Below are 22,109 nucleotides of genomic sequence, written 5' to 3' on the forward strand. Positions count from 1 at the left end.
GTGGTCTTATTGGAGGTCTTCACTTTGAAGATATTTATCAAATTTAAGATAATGATAATAATCACAGTGTCTCTGTTTTACCAGTCAACACAATTTCTATCCAAGAGATATTTTCAACTGGAAAGTCAGAAAATTATTTCTTTTGAATAACTCTGAGCAAATTTGAGTATTCAATCGAATAGCTAGAGAGGCCTCCCTAGGAGGCCTTGGGAGTGACCATGGAGTAAGGCCAAGGTGGAGGAAATGAAGCCATCGCAATTAATGGGGAGAGTTATGTGTTTGGCTCTGAGGACAGTGCTGGTCTGTTTTGCTGATTGTGTGGCGCTTCTTCCAAAATGCCCTCATAAAAATCGGTTCCTTGGAAGGTTAAAAAGCCATTGAATCTGGCCTTTTTTCTTGGAGATTGATTTACCTATATTTGTTAGTTACCTACTTGTCTATATTTTTCGGAGAAGATTATTCTATCTCTTGCATTTTGTGTCTACAGAATACATTCGATGAAAGTGCTCCCTATCCTTAAAAACAACAACAAAAAAATCGGTGTCGTATTTACAACGATTAAATGGCTTTCTGTCATTGATTTCTCTGAATGGATAAACACCAGAGATGGTGAAACGCAATGAAATTTGTTTCCCACAGGAAGTGTCCCTTATCCATCTCTATGACCCCCTCTCTTTATGGTGCCCTCTCCCTGGGATGCCCCCGAAGACGGGAGGCCAGCTGTATCGCAGTTTGCTTTCTCCACTTGGCTTACCCCACCCTAGTAAAACTTCACCGCTGCCTTAATCTTTGATTCTCGAGGCTCAGGGAGAATCATTTTTCCCGTGCTGCTTAGAGTTATATAGCCCTAAGCAGTTTTGTGACATAAAGTGTTCCAAAAGAGTGTTCTAGAAGATGACTGATAGGAGTTAATCCCATGCATTTCTTCTGACAAGGAAGTGTTAGGTGATAAGACAGCTGCTGAAGGTTGAGCAGATCCTTATCCAGATAAGCTCTGCACTTGAGGTTGATCTTTGTAGGGGGGACAAAAGGCATAGAAAATGTTGTAAAAAATAGGTTTGTTTGTTTCCCACTATCATTGGGAAAAAAACAAAAACAAAAACCCAGCTATAAAGAAGACAGAGTGTGGTCATTAAATGCCACTGAACCCTTGAATGATGATTTCTGCATTGCTGAACTGAAAATAATTTTCCTGAAACAAAAACCTTTCACAACTTGTTTTTCTTCCCCCAAAGTGAAGCAATTGTTCTTCATTTTACTGTTTCTAAATGTTGGTTTATTTGTTTGTTTTTGCTGTTACTGCTTAAAGAATAACTATTATTTAAAAATACTTTAAAAATATTTCCTAAGTAATAAATTCCATGCAATCAAAGACAACGAGCGGAGAGCAGAGAGCCTAGAGCCCAGAACATTTCAGGCGTGCCCATAGCGGGCAGGATGGAGGAAACAGCCTCATGGGACTTGGCCATTTCTCTTGTAAAGTCTTCAACTCCCATGGGAAGTCCATGTAGGACATGCTATTGTTTGGGAGTTCCATTTAAAATCCGCTGGCAATATTCAGTATTTTTTTTTTTAAGTTCTGGAAATCTAAAGTGTAAGCTTTTTCAAATACAGAGTTTACTCCAGCAGCCAATGCTGCCAAACAGAACTAAAGAAGAAAAAAATTAAGAAAATACAAATAGGAGGATCATGACTCTGCGAAGTGACAAACAGAAGTTTTTAAAAGCAGCAAAAGACAACCACCCCAGCCTTGTTTGGGAACGCGAAAGTCGCATTATTTCGGATGTGTTTCTCTCTCCTCTCACCCCCTCCTTCATTCAGAACTGGTCATCTTGTCACCATAGGCACACATCCTATTTTTTTTTTTAAAGATTTTATTTATTTATTTGACAGAGACACAGCGAGAGAGGGAACACAAGCAGGGGGAGGGGCAGAGGGAGAGAGAGAGAAGCAGGCCTCCAGCAGAGCGGGGAGCCCGATGCGGGGCCCGATCCCAGGACCCCGGGATCACAGCCTGAGCCGGAGGCAGACGCTTAATGACTGAGCCACCCAAGGCGCCCCACGCATCCCATTTTGAAGATGTTTTCCAGGAACGTTTCCCTGTCTTTTAATTTTGTGATCTGAATATTGGTGTGCCTTTCCTCCTTTTGGCAAAGGGATTACGAGACGCACTGTAGGAAAATAGGAACCTTTCTCTAATTGTAAACTGAGCAAAGGGTGAAGAACGATATTTTATTCTTCTTTCAGTCATGTGCAACAAAAGACACAGGCTCCCGAAGTTACCTTCAGAGCTTGTCAACTGGTATCACAATCGCCCACAGTGTGTTGAAAGTCTGACTGATCTGGCCTCGAGATTCCCCATTTTTACAGAAAGAAGGGCTGAAGCTTTCCATAATGTTTTCTGCCTTGGGCTTCACAAACACACTTGTATCCAGATATTTTTTTCTTGTTAAAATCCTGAAGTAAGTCAGGGTGTACATATGCAATGATCTAAAACTTACCTTTGAAATTAGGTAAATCCACAAATTAGGGTTTAGAATTATGGTGCCTTTTTACTAAGTAGGGCCGCATCATTTTTCACTTGGTCTGAATTCATCCGTTGGCCTTTCCTTACAAATTTGAATTCAAAGCTTCATCAGGCTAAACACAGATGTCCCTATCATTGGTAGCGAGCTAAATTCAGAATTAACCCATGATAAAAATTTGGGAGAAACCTGTGGTATACTGTAGATAAATTTGTACTCTTAAGTTGGATGCAGTCCTGTTAATTGTTTATGAGACCTAAGTCCCGTCAGTGGCCCAGAGTTGGTTTCGTTTAGAGTGAGTTGGATACTAAAATTGGATAGGAGAATGACCAAATGCATCGGAATCAGATGAACTCAGAGTGACTTATGGAGAATGATAGGACCACAGAGGATATGAGAACCCGAGTACATTCCCAACGCCACGTTTGTGTGGCTGTGAACATCGGTTTTCCAGAATCGAATATTGTCAGGGGTATTGAGATCTATCTTGTGGTCGATATTTGATCTTTTGAAACAGACAAATACGTAACACACTTAAAATTGGATGAAAAGTACTTAGACTTTGTTGTGTGGATATTATTGTGAACGTTTATATACCAACAAGTGTGTCATATGGGGAAGATCATTCTATGTTTGGTACGTGGTAGTTGAACTAAGACTTCCACTTAATGAACTGCAATTGAATTGCACTAAATTCTTTGGGTTTTTTTTTTAATTCGAAAGAAAAGTAAGCTTAAATATAATTATGATTGTGCCTTCCAATGTGAAGTGGTTGGAGTACCTTTGAAATGTTTGGAGTCCGAAGTGGAATGCGATGGGGTACTTCCGTTACCCCCCCCCAGGTCCACATATATTCCAGTGCAATTCAAACATTTATTGATCCTGCTCGGTGTTCAGATGGGAGGAGGTTAATATTAGCACAAAGATACCTTTGTCATCGAGGAGGTTACTATGCAAGGGCGCCTGGGTGGCGGTCGGCTAAGCGTCCAACTCTTGGTTTCGGCTCAGGTCTGTTCTCAGGGTCCTGAGATGGAGCCCCAGTCTGCTTAAGTCTTTCTCCCCGCCCCCCTTCAAATAAATAAATAAATAAATATATATATATATATTTTTTTTAAAAGGTTACTATCCAGTAAACCTGGATGCTATATCTAGTCTATGATTATTTTTTAAAATTTTACTTTTCAGGGGCGCCTGGGTGGCTCAGTCGTTAAGCGTCTGCCTTCGGCTCAGGTCATGGTCCCAGGGTCCTGGGATCGAGCCCCAGATCGGGCTCCCTGCTCCGCGGGAAGCCTGCTTCTCCCTCTCCCACTCCCCCTGCTTGTGTTCCCTCTCTCGCTGTGTCTCTCTCTAATAAAAAAAGAATATATTAAAAAATAAAAAAGAACTGTAAAATTTTACTTTTCATGATAAACTCATATAATAGTTGCAGGAAAGAAAGTATTTGGAGCAGCAAAGGTTCAAGTTCATTCCTTTTCTTCTTCAGCTTTTTGTTCAGACACTATTTGTGATGTTAATCACCACGTTAATTAAGTCTTAAATTCCCCACCTCAACCCTCATCCTGACTCTCATTTCTTAACAGCTGCCAGACATGGGTAAATAATGAGCTACAACCTTTTTGTAAGGTATTGAGCATTTACTGGGACAGCACAAAGTACCCTATGGAGACATTGTATACACTAGTAGGAAGGAGCAAATGTTTCTTTTATTTTTATAATTGTTTTGAAAAACCATATGATTGCCAAAGACAGCATACACATGGTCAATTTGGATTCATCCCAGCCTCTAAAAAAATCTGCAAAACACATTAATGGTTGTAATGTATACAGTGGAGGTTTTTTTTTTTTTTTTTTAAACATGCCTCCCAGCTGTACATTTGTAATGTTTAATTTAGGTGAAAATTCTATGAAGGATTTAATTGATATGATCCAGAAGTTTGTTAACCATTTTAAATGGTCATTGATTTTGCCAAATTTCATTCTGTGCCATGAGAACATGGTCCATACTGGGCTGCATTAGTGGTGATAAAACTCCCCTTATAGATTTGACTCTTAAGTCAAATGGTAAAGTGTCTGCCTGGAAACAAATGAACCACAGTCCTGGGGAGTCTGATTAGGCCTGGAAAATGTAATGGAAATACCTGGCTATGGAGAGTCCCAAGAGTCTTTGGAGTAAGGTGTTTCTCCCTTAAAGCTACCCCCCCCAATCTCCCACATCCTTCTATCCGACTCTTTATTCACTCCATCTGTGCTCAAAAATTCACACTTGGGATTTTTGTGCTTTAAACTCATTTTTGCAATTTCCTTTTACATTTCTGGGTACTTCTTTTTTTTTTTTAAGATTTTATTCATTTATTTGACAGCGAGAGAGCACAAGCAGGGGAAGCAGCAGAGGGAGAGGGAGAAGCAGGCTCCCTGAGCAGGGAGCCTGATGTGGGGCTCGATCCCAGGACCCTGAGATCATGACTGGAGCTGCAACCAAGAGTGGGCCACTCAACCGACTGAGCTGCCTAGGCGCCCCTAGTGGCCAGATCTTTAAACCCTCGTTGTACTTTAGGTAGGATTCAAGGAAAGAAAAAGCTTGTCACTTGACAACTTCCTCCTGTTTTTCAGTCTCGATATATGTCATTGGTTGTCAAAAGGGATGAAATGCACATAGTCTGCTTCAGAGTACTTTGAAGACTGTTTTCTTCAGATTCCAGTTTTAAAGTTAGTGTTTCAGAGAGTGAGAAGTTGTAATAACCAGCTGTGAATTACTGCAGGGAAAATTTATTACTAGCCCCTGAACTCAGTGTTTTCTGTTTGTGTGTAATCTACAAACAAGCATCCGCTAGCTTCATCTGCTAATTTGCGACAGCAACTCTACAGGCAGAGGAGAAAATGTAGCCTCAGGAATAAGACCTTTCTTTTCAGCACGTGTACAGGAGACAATTAAGGTTTTTGACACAGAAGGAGATAAATAGGTCTACTGCCTTTGGTGTCGTCCATAGAATGTCAGAATAGCAAGTATTTGGATCCTTCCAGAAAGCTGTCAATAGAATCGGAAGTGCTCATTTAAGAGAACTGGAAATACTTCCAACTCTCAGGTGGCACAGCACAGCTGTGAGGGCAGTGTAATCTGAGAACTCTCTCTGCCGCCTAAATTCTTTCTCAGGATTTGGGACTGAAGTGTCACATTATTATCCCCAACTCTGTAGGAGCCCTCATTCACCCACCCTCCCATCCATCTATCTACGCACCCACTCATCTGCCCATTTCTTTAGCAAATATTTGTCGAGAATCTACTATGCAGCAAACCTGGTGTCAGGTATTTTGAATCCAATGGGAAAAAAGAGAGACAGGGGTCCTGCCTAATGATGCTTTCCTTTGAGGGAGTTCATATCTTTTGTATCTGAAGTTTTCGAACTGTAAGAAGAGGCAGGGGAGTCTCTGTGTGTTACTAGAGAGCATAGGCCCTGGTAGACTTCATGTTCACCAAATTGACTATTTGGGCGGAATCCTCGTTACTCATGCCATAGAGTCAACTTGGACGGGACTCGATGTCTCATCCTTGGAATCTTCTCCAAGGAGGAGATACTGGGTCTCCAGTGATCAAGGACACACTGACTCTCATACTTTGAAACAATGCATCAGGCTATAATTGGGCTAGTTGTGCTCTGAATCTCTTTCTGTGAACCACAGAGCACTCTACAGACCACAGCTAGAGCTGTTCATGTGGAATACCAACAGCCCAGGGAACAGACTAAATTGACAGGCAGAGGTCTTTGGACTCATTTCGTAACTACTTAATGCTCTGAAGACTGGGAATTTCCCAGATCTTGGAACCTTGCCAAGGCCCTCTAAAGAGGTCTACTCTTTAAAGTCCTACAGGAAGCATGCAGGGATCTGCTTCTAGCTGAGCTTCCATTCCCATCTAATGAATCACTTGTACAATGGTGGTAAACAGAGAGGCCCCATCACCTTGTTATCCATACAACAGGAGCGCAATAGAGCCACTTCTGGTGGTGCTGTGTCCGATAACTGTTGGTCCAGATTTCCTCTGTAAAGGTTCAGGAAATAAATGGTTATTAAGATTCACCCAAACAAATCCGGGTTCCACAAGGAGCCAGGAACCCACCTACCCACTGGCTTTCAGCCTCCCTCTGACCCTAAGGACTGGCGGTAGCCAGAATCACATCTCTTTGGGATCCTCTCCTAGAGTGGGCTCTTAAGGAGATCTCTTTCCTAGACCTTGGATTTTGTTGAGGGCTAGGATACTTTTCGGGAGCTAGAGACCAAGAGCGAGAGTATCAAATTCTCTAGCAGTATCAGTCCATCTTGACAAAACAAAATGTGCCTTTCTGATTGGTACGCCTCCAAGCTGTTCTTTGTATATGCTGTGGCGTAAACCTCCCAACCTCTCCCTGGGCACGCTAAGTTGCCTTTGTATCCTGAGCACCAAAGATGCCATTTTTTGTGAAACCGACATGAAGGTCCCCTTAGGTACATTTTTTAAAAATTAATTTATTTTTTTAAGATTTTTTATTTATTTATTCATAAGAGACAGAGAGAGAGACAGGCTGAGGGAGAAGCAGGCTGCCCGCTGAGCAGGGAGCCCGATGCAGGACTCGATCCCAGGACTCTGGGATCGTGACCTGAGCCGAAGGCAGACACTTGACGACTGAGCCACCCAGGCGCCCCATTTTTTTTTTTAATTGAAAACTTTTTGATTGGTTATTGGGGAACCTTATTAGCTGCAAATAGTGTTAGTTTTCAGGAAACTGGTTAAATGGTAAAATTCAGGCAGCCATTATAATGAAGTTGAATCAGGAAGAGAAAGTTAAATATGTGGCTCGGTTTCTTTCATTCTGATGTAAAATAGAATAACAGTGCAAAGAAAAACCAGATAAAAGAGTAAAAATCACAGGGCTAACGTGTGGGTGAAGCAGTATTGGCTGTCACAGGTAGTGTCAATTCTCTGATTATTACCAGGCAGAGATGAGCTTTATTTCAGGGAAATGGATCATTATTAAGTCATCCGTCTGATCTAGAGCCAGCAGCCTGATCTAATGATTTCATTCCTGGATTATTTTTAATACATAGAATTAATGATGTATGGGCAGCATTCACGATTATTTTAATAGTATGGTATCCTCCTAAATTGCTTTTGGTAAGTCAAATGTTGCATTGGAAGAGACTGTGTATTTTCTTAGTAGTGCTTCACGATTCCTTGTCTTACAATTCAATAAATCATCTTAAACCTGTCAGCACATAGAGTCTAAGATTTATTGCCTGATCCATTGCGTAGTAGATAGCTTCTTGGCCGGAGAGCAATTTCTGAAAGTAATTTAATCAAAGTGTTTTTATAATAGAGTGAACTCTGGCTTGATGTCTCAAATATGTATTGATGTCCTCAGAAACGTATGATTTAATCTTATCCAATTTTGAAATAGAATTCAGATTTGGCTTTATGTGATTTCTGTTATAGACAGGAAATCGTTAGCTGCATTAATATTATTCATGTATTCTTTTATCAAGCAAGCATTTATTGGTGCCTCTATTTGCCCATACAGCACTCTGCTAGATTTTGAGATGCTGTGGGGGGACGAAGAAAGTGCTGGGTAGGTGGGAAGGCACAACCAATGGCTCAGTTGGCACAACCTGCTGCAACTGGCATGGCGGTTATTGGCCAGTAGGGAAAATGGTTTAACTGAAGTGTGGTCCTCATTCCGCAGGGCCGCGGTCGTTACAGCTGGCTTCTACTGGGGAAATGCTAAACCTGCTATAGTTTTGAGGACTTTGCATGCCAATTCAGGAGCTTGAATTTGATCCATCAAGACTAGACAGCTTTTGGACTTTTGAGAATGGGACACTATTGTAATACCAACTTACCGGGAAGATTACTTTGGTGACCACGCATGGACCAGCTTGGCTGGGCAAGAATTAAAGGAATGAAAACCAGTGATTCAGGGAAGAAGATGGTTAGAGTGGTGGCCTTGGGTAGAAAAGGAAAAGCTGAAGCCTGAAGCCAAGGGGTCTTTTAATAAACAACCAGGCAACTGTAGAGAGTGCTTGATAGAATGCATGAAGGAGAGGTCAGAGTCTAAGATGATGTTGTGGTTCTCGACCTAGAGAATGGTAATTCTCCTTTGTAAAGACTAGAAAGTGGGAAGAAATTTCAAAGGGGCAGATGATGCAGTTAAGAAAGTTGAGTTTAAAATAACAAGGGGTGGTCAAAGCTTAACATTGGCGCGGAGGTGGGAATGAGAGACCGAAGTTTAGGTGTGAGTTAAGATCTGAGATTGAACTTTGAATATTATCAGGACAGAGGAGAGAGTCGAAACTGTCAAAGAGTCCACGTTTACCGAGGGAATGTGTGTACATGAAGTCACTGTTCTGTCGTAATTGTTTGGAGATGGAAACAACACGTTCTGGTGAAAGGTTCACTTGCAGTCAAAATTACGTGGTGCCCAAGTCTGCCTTTAATTATAGTAAATGTGTTTGATTTGAAAATGTATTCATTAGCTATATAAGTGACACTTCATTCAAATAAAACTAACGCACTGGAGAAAAACAGTGGTTAGTGGAAGGCCACTCTATCATTTACTGTCACCGTTGAACTACCAAGCTGTCTCTGATGTCATATGTTAACATTCTACTTCCCTGGAGTGTCCTATCACAGTGGTCAACCAAGGTCACAGACATTTGAAAATCAAATGACAAAAGTCACACTGAAAAGTTCTGAATGCAAAGTTTAACGTTTGCTTTCAGCTTTCTACATTTTGTGTCAGGCCAAATCTTAAAGAGGTGCACTGACTTCAACCAGTTGGGGTGGGGGGGTGGCATTATTTTTTCATCATAAACAGATGAGTTTGGGTCCTCTGCTGGCTGACTGCCCTCTCCCCCTTTCAACACCACTTAAACATTTTTCAAAACAGCATTTATAAGTAATTGAGAATACACTGGGGCAACTTCACCAAGACTGATTTTTTTTTTTTTTCCTGGAACATTCTGAACATCTGAGTTCTATCTATGTTTTTATTAGAAAAAGCAATTCAGAATTGCCAGTGGTGACGGGGTAAAAAGCACAGTTGACGAGGTACACATTCATTCCCAAACCTTCCATCTGCCATGATGTTGGGTCATTGCCCCCCACCTCCCAGATTCTCCAGCCCTGCCTCGCTGCCCCCTGTGTGCCATGGCTAGCACCCTCTTGCATCCATTATGCTTCCTGTTCGCCAGTGGAGACAGAAGGAACTACAGAAAGGCCCAGGCCTAAGGCCTCATGACAAAGACTGAGCAGGGGGATCAAAAGGTATCCCCAGAAAGGGAAGATAAGAACAGTAAGGTGTTACTTACCTCCACTTAGCTTCTCTTCTCTTTACACATTTTAAACCCCCACCTGTTGAAGGGTGTTACGACGTTCAGGTAAGTGGTTCTCAAACTTGAGCACTCACCAGAGTCCCCACATCACAAGTTCTGGGCCGCCTTTAGTTTCTGATTCAGCAGGTCTGGGGCAGGGCCCAAGAGTCTGCCCGTCCCAGCAGCTCCCTGGGGGAGGCCCTGCTGCTGGTGCTCGCTGCATTTGGAGAGCTAGACTCTAAGGCCCGGGCGAGATGAGACTTTGCCCTTCATAATCGTTGTAACTGGCAAGTCTCCTTCCACTTCTCTGAATATTGGACAGTTTTCTCTCCCTGGGTTAAAAGCAGATGATGGCTTTAAACATTTTTTTTTAAAGCGACATTTATTCTTTGACATCCTCTTGAGCCAAACGTTGTGTATGCGAACCAGAATATATTCCAGGGAAATGAGAGTTCGTTCATTTCCGAAATACACCGACCCTTAAGTGGTCTTCAGTCATGTCTACACAAACCAACTCTGGGAAGGCTGCTTAACAATTTTTGGTGCAGCACTGCAAATGGAATGGTTAACTCTAGAATGATTACTACTAGGTTTTGCCAGCAGACAGGTGGCCCTCGATCGAAGACCCAGAAGACTGTGGGCAGTGATGGAAGGAGTAAAATCTTATCGTTGTGGTTTCCATCACTGTAAATATTTGCATTTATTTGCGTCTTACCTTTCAGACTGCAGAGGCGTTTCTAGTCCTCAGGGCATCGCGTTGCCTGAGTTGACCTCTCAAAGAATCTGGGTAGGGCAGTGAATCTATTCTTTTTGTCATCAGAGTTCTTAAATTTTTTTCCCCTATGACTTTGATTTACTGCATAAAAAATCCTGTTGAATTATAAACATCTGTAGCCTACTTCTGTGATATTTCTGGTGAAATAATTACTGTTAAAAATCAACAAACCCAGTTTGTAGGATGCTACTAGGTTGCAAAGTCTAAATTGAGGTCACCGGAAGTTCTTTTTAGACATTAGGAATACTTGAATGATTCAACAAAGCATTTCCCTGTATTTTCTGGTCAAAAAAGCCCTCTGAGTTTCTGAACAGTAATAATCAGTGGTCCCTGCAAAGCACTGTTCAGTAAAGTTCCTGGGATTTTCTATGATAAATTCTTATAAATCCACACTTCCAGCGACATCTATATATAATTTTCTTCCTGCACTCACTGTGTGCATATGCTGCATTCCAAAAGATATTCTTTTTATTCTGAATAAATCTTTAAAAGTGTAAAACTAGCAACGGGGATAAATTGTTAATTTTTGTTCACTGTATTACAGATCCAAAGACTTATTAGCAAGCTGATTTCTCAATTTTGAGCAATAGTTCTTGCTTTTGCCTATGCATTAGAATCTCCTGAGGAGTTTTAAAGGTTCCAATGCCTGGACCTTACCCCAGTCTAAGTAACTCAGACTCTCTGGTTGGAAGGGGGTGTAGACTGAGCGTGGTATTTGTACAGCTCCCCAGGCAACTGCGGTGTGTAGGCCAAGGTGGGAACCACTTACCCACTGATCGGTCACCATCTTGCTTCCTTCCTTCCATAACTTCTATGTTTCTTTAATTTCGACTCAGTCAAAATCACCTTGATTGGACAAAGACAGCATCAGTCCTAATGAGGGAGAAGTGGCTGGGTAAAGGTGGGAGAGTCAGGGATGAAAGATGTGATGAATTCAAGACGTCTAAAACCCAAGGAAGGTTCTGTCTTTGAAGGTTACTCAGGGCCAAGAAACAATGGCATGCTTTCATGTTCTTCCTTGAATCGCTAGGCTGTCCCAAATGGGGAATTCTCTTACATAACACTGATTTTGTAAATTCTTAACAGACCAGACCCCTTTAGATGGAGTGGAATTTTAATCCATTTTTTTTTTTTTTGAGTCAAAGAGTGTAACCTCCCTTGGCTTTAATACTTCTTTGCACCTCCCAGATGGGGATATGAATTTTGTGAACAATATGAATCCTTTCTGGGAATGCCGCAAATTCAAGAGCAAAGCTGACCATGTATTGAATTTTAATAATCATTTTCAGCAGCTGGTCCAGAAAAGGCATGGTCCTCTAAAACCTAACAATTTGAGGACATACATGTCGCGGTAGAATCAAAGCAAAGTCATTGATGCAGATTTATTAGATCAAAGACCCAACTATTTTTGCTTGAAATATATTCAATATATTCACTTCAACCAAAATAAAATATCCGCAGAATGTGAAGTACTAGCTTAGAAGATGATTTGGTCTTCCCACAGTATCTTAACAAACAAAAATGCATTTCCATTCATTGACGGCTAAACATTCGCCATGAGACATTCAGGTCTGGTAAAAATGTTTGATGGTATCAGTCAAAACCCTATTTAAGTAGAAAAGCCAGAACATGTTCGTTAATGAGTATCTAGCAATGTCCTCATCTACTTAAAATGGAGGAAAGGGGATAAGATCAAAATCATTCAATCTCTGAGTGATGGAGGAAGTAAAGCTTGCAGCACCATATACAAACAAGGTGGATGACATCCATCAGTATCGGGATTTTATAGACATTAATCATCCTGTGCTCTAAGGCCCCCTTTGAGGTGTGTTTTATGATTAAGAAAAAAGACTGAGGAAAGTCGAATTGATGGAAAAAGCAACTGATGAGTAATCCCGCATTCGGTGTGTACCTACAACCCAACGCTTTACACTTACTCACAGATTGGAAAGAACTGACGGATCCTTGCGCTGTGCTGCCTTCTTTACCTACTCTTGACCATGCTCTTGCTGTAACAACCTTGATTCCAGTTAAGATCCTTTCTGACTCTTTCCTGGCCCGAGTCTTCCACTTCTCTGAACAAAAGTCGACAGTGGAATTTATTCAGACATTTGCATTTCACCCATGATTTCAAGCTGTTTTTTTCTTTTATGAGTTACAAATTATTTTGGTAACCAACAAAAAGAGACAAGAAGAGCCTTCACCTTTAGAATTTTGAGTACCTGAACGACTGAAATTTTAGGCATACGTCTATGCTCCCGTGGTAGGGGTTGAGAATGTTACGTGAAATTGAATCATTGCAACGTTATTTATTTATTTTTTTTGAATTACTGCAATTTTAAAATGATTTGGACCAACAGAACAAACACTCTGTATTAACTGATAAAAAGTGTTTAGATTATTTTTTTAAAAGACATTTTTATTGTTTCTAAAGAGGCCCATTTTCTGTAAAGGGCCAGTAATCAACACTGTCACTGTAGCTCATAAGCAGCAGCAGATAACCCATAAACAAATGAGAAGTATCCGTGCCCTCGTAAAACTTTATGGACACCGAGATTTGAATTTCATATACTTTTCACGTGTCACAAAATTTTATCTTTTCATTTTTAAAGATCATTTAAAAATGAAAAAAGCACTCTTAGCTGGTAAGCCATACAAACACAGGTGGCGGGCAGGATTTGATCTCCAGGCCGAGCTGGGCCGACCCCTGGTCTAGGAGATTAATATTTTCCCCAACTTGAAAGCTTTTTTTTTTGTTTTTGAGCAAAAATAATAAACTACTGTTAGTCTATTTTCCAATAGTCCCATAATCTTTCCACCATCTAATTCCTGACTGACAGTTGGTTACCTCTCTTGAGTCAACCCCATGGATGTGCTGTGTTGAGATTGATTCAAGACCCTGAATAGGGGCACAGGAGCAGGGAAGGGCAACAGGAGAGCTGCCAAATGGGACCTTCATGGCCCTTTTACGTAGGCCATGATCTTAGGAAATGCTTCCTGTAATGCTCCATTGATCAAAGCTACAGTCATTTTTCTCCGAAACATTTCTCTGCAGGCATCAGTTTTGCAATGGAGATAATTATTTCTAAATTTGAGATTTTTCAGAGGTTCCTCATCATCCAGCTTCCTTCACCTCAGTATTGATTCTCCAAACTGACAAATGTGGTTATGGGTCAGCTGCTCACCTCTCTTATTATCGGCGGAAGTTGGGCCAGGGGACGAGGAGCGAACAAGAAAGGCCACTCACATCTCTAGGACCTATAACTAAGTAGTTGTCATCGGATCTGCTAAAATTATAACTAGGTGAATATAACTCTTAAAGATAGAAATTTATCTCCATCAAAATTTGAAAGCCATTCTAGACCATAAATGGTATTTAAAAATTGTTCTCTGTGTATTATTGACTACCAGATTAGAATAATAAGCCCTGAACTCCTGATGATGGAATTTATAAATATGCAGAGCAGATTCGGTGGAGTTAATATAGAAATATCAAATAAAACCTGACAAGGTAAATACAGTATCGCGTATCAAAATGGCTTGAATTGTAGCCCATGGAACACTAGACTTAAATTTGTATGCAGATTGGGTTTTATTATGTTTTTGAAGTTCCCTGGGCGGCCTGTCTTGCCAGGGCCTTTGGAAATGTTAACTATCATAACCAATGAAAAAAGGCATTAAAAACTAAACCCAGCATAAATCACACGTACTCGCGGTCTGTCGTTGAGTTGAACCTGAAGATAGCCTTAAACTCCTGCAAGGTAATTAAAACATCTTAAGTGTTTAGTTACATACAAAGAATTTATGCTTTTATGCAGGTGGCATGTGTTAATACGGGTGTGTGTTTTCATATTAAGGATTGTGATTAAAGTTTCTTAGAAGAAAATACATGGATTGTGGCACTCGGTGTGTTCGTATCCTGATCTTGCTGGAGTCGTGGTGTTGGGTGTCAGAGCTTACAAACACAGTTCCTGAATGTCGCTCTGAATATTACGGACTGAAACAAGCGAGATCTGTGTTTGCCTTGAAAGGTATCCAGACTTAATATTATACTTTAAAGACATTCTAAAGCATTGACTTCGGAATAAGAGCAAACATTCTTTAAGGACTGGATAAACCCAAAAGGAATTACTGAAATCTCCTGTTTCAGGCATACATTTTAATAGTAGTGCTCAATGACAAGCATTAATTCCCTGCAACCTGACTCTTAGGTACAGGTCTCCAAAGGCTAAAATTAGCAGTATTTTTGTCTGCTTACCTTGCCATTTGATTAGGTATCAGTGTGTGTAGAAGCACAAAGCTCATCTGTTAAGTTGGATTTACTATTTTCAGCTGGTGTCCCTCTCCCTGCCTACAGGCTTCTATTGAGGTTGATGTGAAATCTGCTGTCCCGCCAGGGATTGTTAAATTGTTAAATTACCAGTTCAAGTGAGCCTCGCTGAACACTACCTAACGTGAAGGAGGTGGAGTATGGCTCCGTGAAAATGCATTAGCAGTGTATGCATGAAAAACAAAAATTATAGGAAAAATTAATCATCCTCGCTGCAGAAAAGTGTGCGGGCCAGCCTCAATCTTTAAGCAACACGTGGTTTACAGCTTGGCCTTTCCCACGTTTGACTTGTATCCTATCGATTGCTTAATATTAAGAAGCCAGATCTGCCTTTTAGAAGGACCATCCTTGTATCTTTACTTTTAGAAGGACCATCTTGAATTATTTGTATTCCTGTACTTTGGTGGTGGTGGTGGTGGTAGGAGGCACACATTGAATTCCATCAGCCGGTTGTGTGCTTACAAAACCTCATCCGTCTCAACAAAGACACATCCTTAGCACATCCTTCCCCTTCGAAGAGTAGCAGTGCTATGGAAAACACACCTGGGGAAGAGGTCATGAGTTAAGGCTAGGAGCGACTTGACTTTGCTTTTAGATGGAATTTGGAATAGATGTGTCCGTGATAATTGCTAGACTATCTATTTATATAAACCCATCTTTATTAAAATTTGTTCAGTAGTGTATTTGCCTTTCCAGAAACCTTGTGGTCTTAGGGAGTTACATAGCATCCTTTCAGAATGCTTTTCAATCGTCAAGCCCCTCTTCTTGGGCTCAGACTCAATGCTACCAACGAGAAAGGCCCTCAAGGGGGGAAGGCAATGTTTTAACAATCCGCAGTAGTTGTTAAATGAACTAACTAGTTAGTTGATTTACTACATTAGATTTCAGAAGAGTTGTCCAGTGGATATTCAGTTTTCCCTGCTACTTGTTCCCGCAATAAATATTTGAGCACTTACAATGGGAAGGGACTAAGCTGTCATGGGTATACAGCAGGCACTCAATATATACTATGGTTTCGTTATCCCCTCTCCTTAGTAGTAGAATTATTTCCTGCTCTGCAGGTGCATTCCAGAGGGAAGAGCATGTGCCCAGGCCCAGGAAGGAGCTTGGCCTACGGGCCAAATCTCAGTCACCACCTGCTTTTGTAAATAATGTTTAATTGGAACAGAGCCCTGCCCATCCGTTTATGTAGAGTCTATGGCTGCTTTCTCGCTAAAACAGCAACAGAATTGAGCGGTTGCAACGGAGAGCTTATGGCCAATAAAAACTAAAATATTTACTACCTGGCCCTTTACAGAAAAAGTTTGCTGACCCCTGTTCTAGACTGTAATGCTGTGCTGTTCAATAAGAGAGCCACTAGCTGCGTGTGTTCCCGCTGAGTGTTTGAAATGTGACTGGTGTGAATTGAGATGTGTTACGTGTGTAAAACATACCAGATTCCAAAGACCTAGTAAAAAGAAAGAAAGAAAAAGAATGTAAAATAGTTCATCAGGCTTTTTTTAAACATCTTGAGTAATCTCCACACCCAACGTGGGGTTTGAACTCAGAGCCCCAAGATCAAGAGTCGCACGCTCCACCGACTGAGCCAGTCAGGCGCCCCAGCTCATCAGTTTTTAAATATTGATCACAGGTTGAAATGATATTTTGGATATTGAATTAAGTAAAATATATTCTTAAAATTAATTTTAACTGGTTCTTTTTACTTTTTTTTTTTTAAAACAAGACTATTAGAAAATTTAAAATGTGATTCGCATTTGTGGCTGACATTGTATTTCCAGTGACTGCTGAGTTAGAGCCTGGAATTTGGAGGATATGTGACCTCTAGAAAAAGCTAGAAAGAGGGGAGGGGGGCACCCGGGTGGCTCAGTCGATTAAGCATCCTACTCTTAGTTTCGGCTCCGCTCATGATCTCAGGGTCCGGAGATCGAGCCCCGCATCGGGCTCTACGCTCAGTGCAGAATCTGCTTGTCCCTCTCCCTCCTCCTCTGTTGCTCCTCCTCCAGCTCTCTCTCTCAAATAAATAAATAAAATCTTAACGAGAAAAGAAAAGAAAGACGGGAGGTGGAGGAAGAGAAAACAATCTCTTGTATTTGTGGATGTCTTTCAAAAACAATAAAATCTTTTGTTAATTTGGCTACTCCTCATAAGAAGGAATACGCACCAATAATGGCTTAGGATTATTTTCCTAATAAGGTTTTAGTCGAGTTCTTCCAGAAAAGGACCCTGGCTCAGAATCCATGTTGGAAGGTGACCCGGGAAGCAGCCAGAAGGGAGAGGGGAGGCGGGACCAAGGAGGGGAGGAAGCGGAAAGAGGGTGTGGACGCGAGCCGCTTGTCACCACAGGCACCTGGGTTCTCTCAGGGGGGCTCTCTGAAAGACTTTTTGGGTCATGACTGGGGGGGGGGTCCCACCCAGGAGGTGAGGGAAGCTGGGCTTTCATCCACCTACTGCCAGTAGTCGCTGACTGAAGGCTGCTTCTAGAGGCATCAGCCTTCCCTCGTTCCCCCCAGCCCCCCAGCCTGCCCTGCCGGGGGCCCAATAAAACCCTGGTGCCTAAAAGAACAGGTGCTTGGCAGCCAAAAGCCACCAGCAAGCTCGAGAGTGGGGACTGCCTGAGGCCCGGGGTTGGGCCCCTCTAGTGCCTGGTACTGACACCAAACTGAATGTTTTCTCCCATAATTCATGATTTCAACAAACATTTGTATGGTTCCTGGTGTATGTGTCCATTTCCTCCCCTGAGCTTAACAATCGCACAGATAGGGAGATCTATCCGTACCCACACACCATGGATGGGGGAACTGGGCCCAGGCGGCGTCTGGCCAGGAGAATTGAGCTGGAATGGTAGCCCCAGTCTCCTCACCCTCTGCATGTGTGGTCACTCAGGCCCGACTCCTTGGATCTCTACAAAGCTCGGCTCCGTAAGGAGATGTAAATGTACCAACGTTTTCGAGGTGAGAAGAGGAAACGAAAACTATTTTTTTGGTACTCTGTAGAATTCCTTAGATATCCATAGGGAAGTAGATACTTCTATACCCTTAGTCCCAAGACTCTTATGCCAAAAAGTATTATCTCTCTTTTGCACAAAGTGCAGTCAAAATGAGGAGGTTATAGGACCTGCTGACCGCCACACAGGATGTGAGCGATCCAGTTAAATTCTCGAAAACTCCACGGAAGTCCCTGTAGTGGAAGCTTATGGATGCATGGTTCACTGAAGACTGGATTTTGTTACCTCCCATTACCCGGGCTCTCTTCAGAAGTGTTGTCAGTCCCTTTGGTACTTCTTGGAAACAAGTCTCTCTCCCAGCTTCATTTCCCTTTATTATGCTTGTAAGTGACTCGGTAATTCTTTGTGGACTTCAGTAACACTTGTACTATTTAAATTTGAATAACCCCAAAGGATCTAGATAGGTCAATGTGTTTAAACCACAGGCTTTAGTCTACATATTAGTTGATTAAAAACAGATTTTTATACATGATGTATACTTAATAAAAGGAGGGGAAGCAAGCAGATGTTTGTAAAATCTAAATGTGTTAGATTCTATTTGTTTGGCTCTCTTTTGCTGACTAGCTTTAGAAAAATCATACCTATGATCACTGAAGTGTAAACAGTTAGTTGATGTATTTCCCTAGAAATTTCCTGCTCAGAAGGGTCAGCCAAAAAGACAAGGAAAAAGATTCCCTAAGATTAACATACCAAAAGAAGTTGACAAATATACCGTAAAGTAGTCACATCTAGATCAAGGACACTGAATAATGGAATGCCTCAAAATTATTCTCTAGTCTCTGACCATAAAATGATTAGTGGTTGTGATTCATTTCATCCAAACAGAAAAACTTTTGGCTGTTGTCTGCGTTGTTGTTGTTCTTATTGTTAAGAGCTTTGAAAGCAAGGTTTTCTTTGATGCAACCATGAGAGCGTTAACTTGAACCTTAATCACTCTGTCTGGCTCCTTCCCTGACTTTCTGTTAAGGTATCCCATCCTTTAAGTGGGAAATAGTCATTTTTCTCCCTTAAAATATTTGTGCTTGAGATGCTTTGAGTGTTTCAAAGCCAAAATCGAAGTGTTCTTGCTGGTCTTCCAGTCCCAATGAAATATGTGCCAAACCTCCCTCTTAATTCTGAACACATGAGAACTACAGATAAAATATTTTCAAATGGATTTTGAAGAATAATAACCAAGTTTAAACATAAATGGAAAGTCTCCAAGGACCGGAAATGAAAGGAGATGCAGAATGGTGGGGGAAGGCTGAAGCTGGGCTACTCAGAAGTGGAGATGAGCCGGGGTGGTGGGGACCCCGAGGGGGAACGTGGCGGAGAGTGTTGCGCACGGGGCAGGAGCCTCAGACGGGCCCATACACCTGGAGGCCAGGACTCCCCGTGGACACAGCGGACTCAAAGGGTCCCTCCCACCTTCTCTGGAATTGGAGCCAGACAGAATTCTCGGGGACAGAATGCCTCAGGGAGGCACGGAGTCAAACCCGGATCTGTGCCTCTCTAACACACGGGTGCCCTGCGGGAGCGCTCTCTCTGGGAAAACGACCTCACACCCCAGCATCCGAGTGGGTAGTTCACTTGGCTGTGCTGTGCCAATCCCCGGACCCCAGCCCAGGGAGCAAAGTTCCCATCAGATGAGCTATCGGACAGAAATTGTAAGATACGAGATAAAATCAGACTCTTGGGAAACATTGCACAAACACAGGAAAATAGGGAATTGCCTTTTTTCAAGTAAGCTTAAGAATAATTAAGTGTGTTTAGTCCTCTTGAACTTATGAAGGAGGGAATAGCATCCTGGGAAGAAGAAGAGAAAGTAAGTCAAGGAGAGGGAGATGTGATGAAGAATCCACTGGAAATGAAAAATGTGGTCATTGAAATGAAAAAATTGGGCAATAGGATAAAGACCAGATTAATAAGCAGAACTTGTTTAAGAATGACCAGAGAGATTTCTGTTTCTGACGTATGCATTTTAAGCTTTAAATAAAAGTGACTCTTTTCCTGAATATACTTTTCTAAATCTAACATTTCAGAAAGCAGAAAGAGTAAATGCTTTCAGAAATTAATTTCGTGGCATAGTGAACTGTTATCACCTTGATGAAATTACTGATTTTCAAAATGGCCCCATACTCTTTTTTTTTAATTTTTTAAAAAATTTTATTTATTTGAGAGACAGACAGTGAGAGAGAGCATGAGAGGAGAGAGGGTCAGAGGAGAAGCAGACTCCGCACTGAGCGGGGAGCCTGATGTGGGACTCGATCCCAGGACTCCGGGATCATGACCCGAGCCGAAAGCAGTCGCCCAACCAACTGAGCCACCCAGGTGCCCCCCCCCAACCCGTACTCTTTTCAAATCCCTTTTTGCTGATGGCATTACAAATCCTCGATCTATTTTCTTTTCCATGAAATTTCCTTCCATTCCGTCTTTTCACTGTATTTGTGGAATTGTCTAGCCGTTAAAACTGTTAAAAATGTCTGCCCTAATCCTTTGCCCTGATCTTGGTCCATGACATTGTTCTATTCCCTGCCTGTGGCCACCTCTACCTCCATCCCATCTTCCCAAGAAGTTCCCACTGCTGTTCACCAAAAACTCCAAACCCATCCTTCCAGCCTCAGCGGAAAGAATGTGTCGTCCGGGAAACCTTCTCCGGGTAGCCCCGACCTCTGCCCCTTGACTCGTTCACAGCATCTTTCCCCCAGTTGCATCTCCTCGTGGACAAGGAGTAGGAGTTTTTATTTGTGTTTCCCCAGTATCTCTCAGAGTCTGGCATTTAGTAGAAGCTCAATAAATACTTGTGTGAATAGCTAAATATATGAATGGCATCAATGAAGAGCATACAGAACGAGAAGCGGGTTATTGTGGTTGAAAATTAGATTTAATAGTCATTGCAGGGGACTTTAAATTTGATGTTCTAAAGGAATAGGGAATAATTCTAGATTTGTAAGCCGGATAGTTATATGAAAACTGTGGCATTCAAGGAAATTTAATCTGACATTGATAGGTTGGTAGACAAAGAATAGAAGCATGTACAATAAAATGTACTATGAGTGAGTAAATGTGCATGATGGGACTTCTTATATCTTACAAATGCCTATCAATAGTCATAATGTCAGTGATAGCCAGATAATGCAAACCTTCCTCTGAGGGACTGACCTCAGCCTGCCCGTAAAATGGTAAATCCTAAAAATCCAGTAATAATTGATTTGCTGTGGGAATATACTCCTTATATTATTGCCATGTCTGATTCAGGTAAAGAACTAGAAATCCAATTACCTCCTTTCTAGTTCACCTAGTTCACCACCTATAGCTAATTATTCAGGTAAATGTGCCCGGGTTCGTACAAGAAGCAGGAACAAAAAGAATGAAATTTGAACCTTTTTTAAAGGTTCTTTTAAATGCAGCTCCTCAAAGTCAAGTTTAAATCTATAAATGTGGGGCACCTGGGTGGCTCAGTCAGTTAAGCATCTGCCTTTGGCTTAGGTCATGATTCCAAGGTCCTGGGATCGAGTCCCACATCGGGCTCCCTGCTCAGCAGGGAGTCTGCTCCGTCTTCGTCTGCCCCTCTGCCTGCTTGTGCTTGCTTTCTCTCTCAAATAAATAAATAAAATCTTAAAAAACAAAATCTATAAATGCTTAAAGCTCCATAAATTTCATTGAGGTTTCTGCAAAAGAGATCAGATTTTCCTGAATATGAGTAATTTTGTTATTAAAAGTATGTAATACTTCAGGATACAGCATAACATTTTCGGGATGCAGAATAATATTTTTCTTCTCTTTCTGAACAGCAAAACTTGGAGAGTAACCTTACCAGCCTTATCAAGAGGAACACGGAACTGGAGACCCTTTTGGCTAAACTCATCCAAACCTGTCAGCATGTGGAGGTGAGTGTCACTGTGTGCTGTGTTGCCCATGAAAACTGCTAGCCCAAGGTTTTATACCCTCCTCGCCTTTACATTTTTAAGATGGGAATCTTTTCAAAATTAGATCTTTTGCTGAAGCCAAATATAAAAGATGGACAGAATTGGAAGGAACTAGAATCTCGGAGACTCTCTCCCCATGCACTACTTTGTCCCCCCCCGCCCCCCGCTGCCACCATGACAGCTCTCCTTTACTTAGCATTCCTAGTATTGTAGATTTTAACCACCTTTA

General features: G+C 41.7%; 1 protein-coding gene across 3 annotated transcripts in view; it reads left to right on the plus strand.

The window, feature by feature from the left end:
• The window catches only part of MID1 (midline 1), a 106,955-nt gene that overhangs the window by 14,963 nt on the left and 69,883 nt on the right, over positions 1-22,109 (plus strand). For all 3 annotated transcript variants that reach the window (XM_088028519.1, XM_028115059.2, XM_028115060.2), the window contains exon 2: positions 21,746-21,841. In XM_088028519.1, the coding sequence (XP_087884645.1) occupies positions 21,746-21,841 (96 nt within the window). The remainder of the gene's footprint in view (positions 1-21,745; positions 21,842-22,109) is intronic.

This window comes from Eumetopias jubatus, unplaced genomic scaffold (genome assembly GCF_037043125.1).
Source record: "Eumetopias jubatus isolate StellerSeaLion01/CBP00866 unplaced genomic scaffold, mEumJub1_p1.0 scaffold_11, whole genome shotgun sequence".
Lineage (NCBI taxonomy): Eukaryota > Metazoa > Chordata > Mammalia > Carnivora > Otariidae > Eumetopias > Eumetopias jubatus.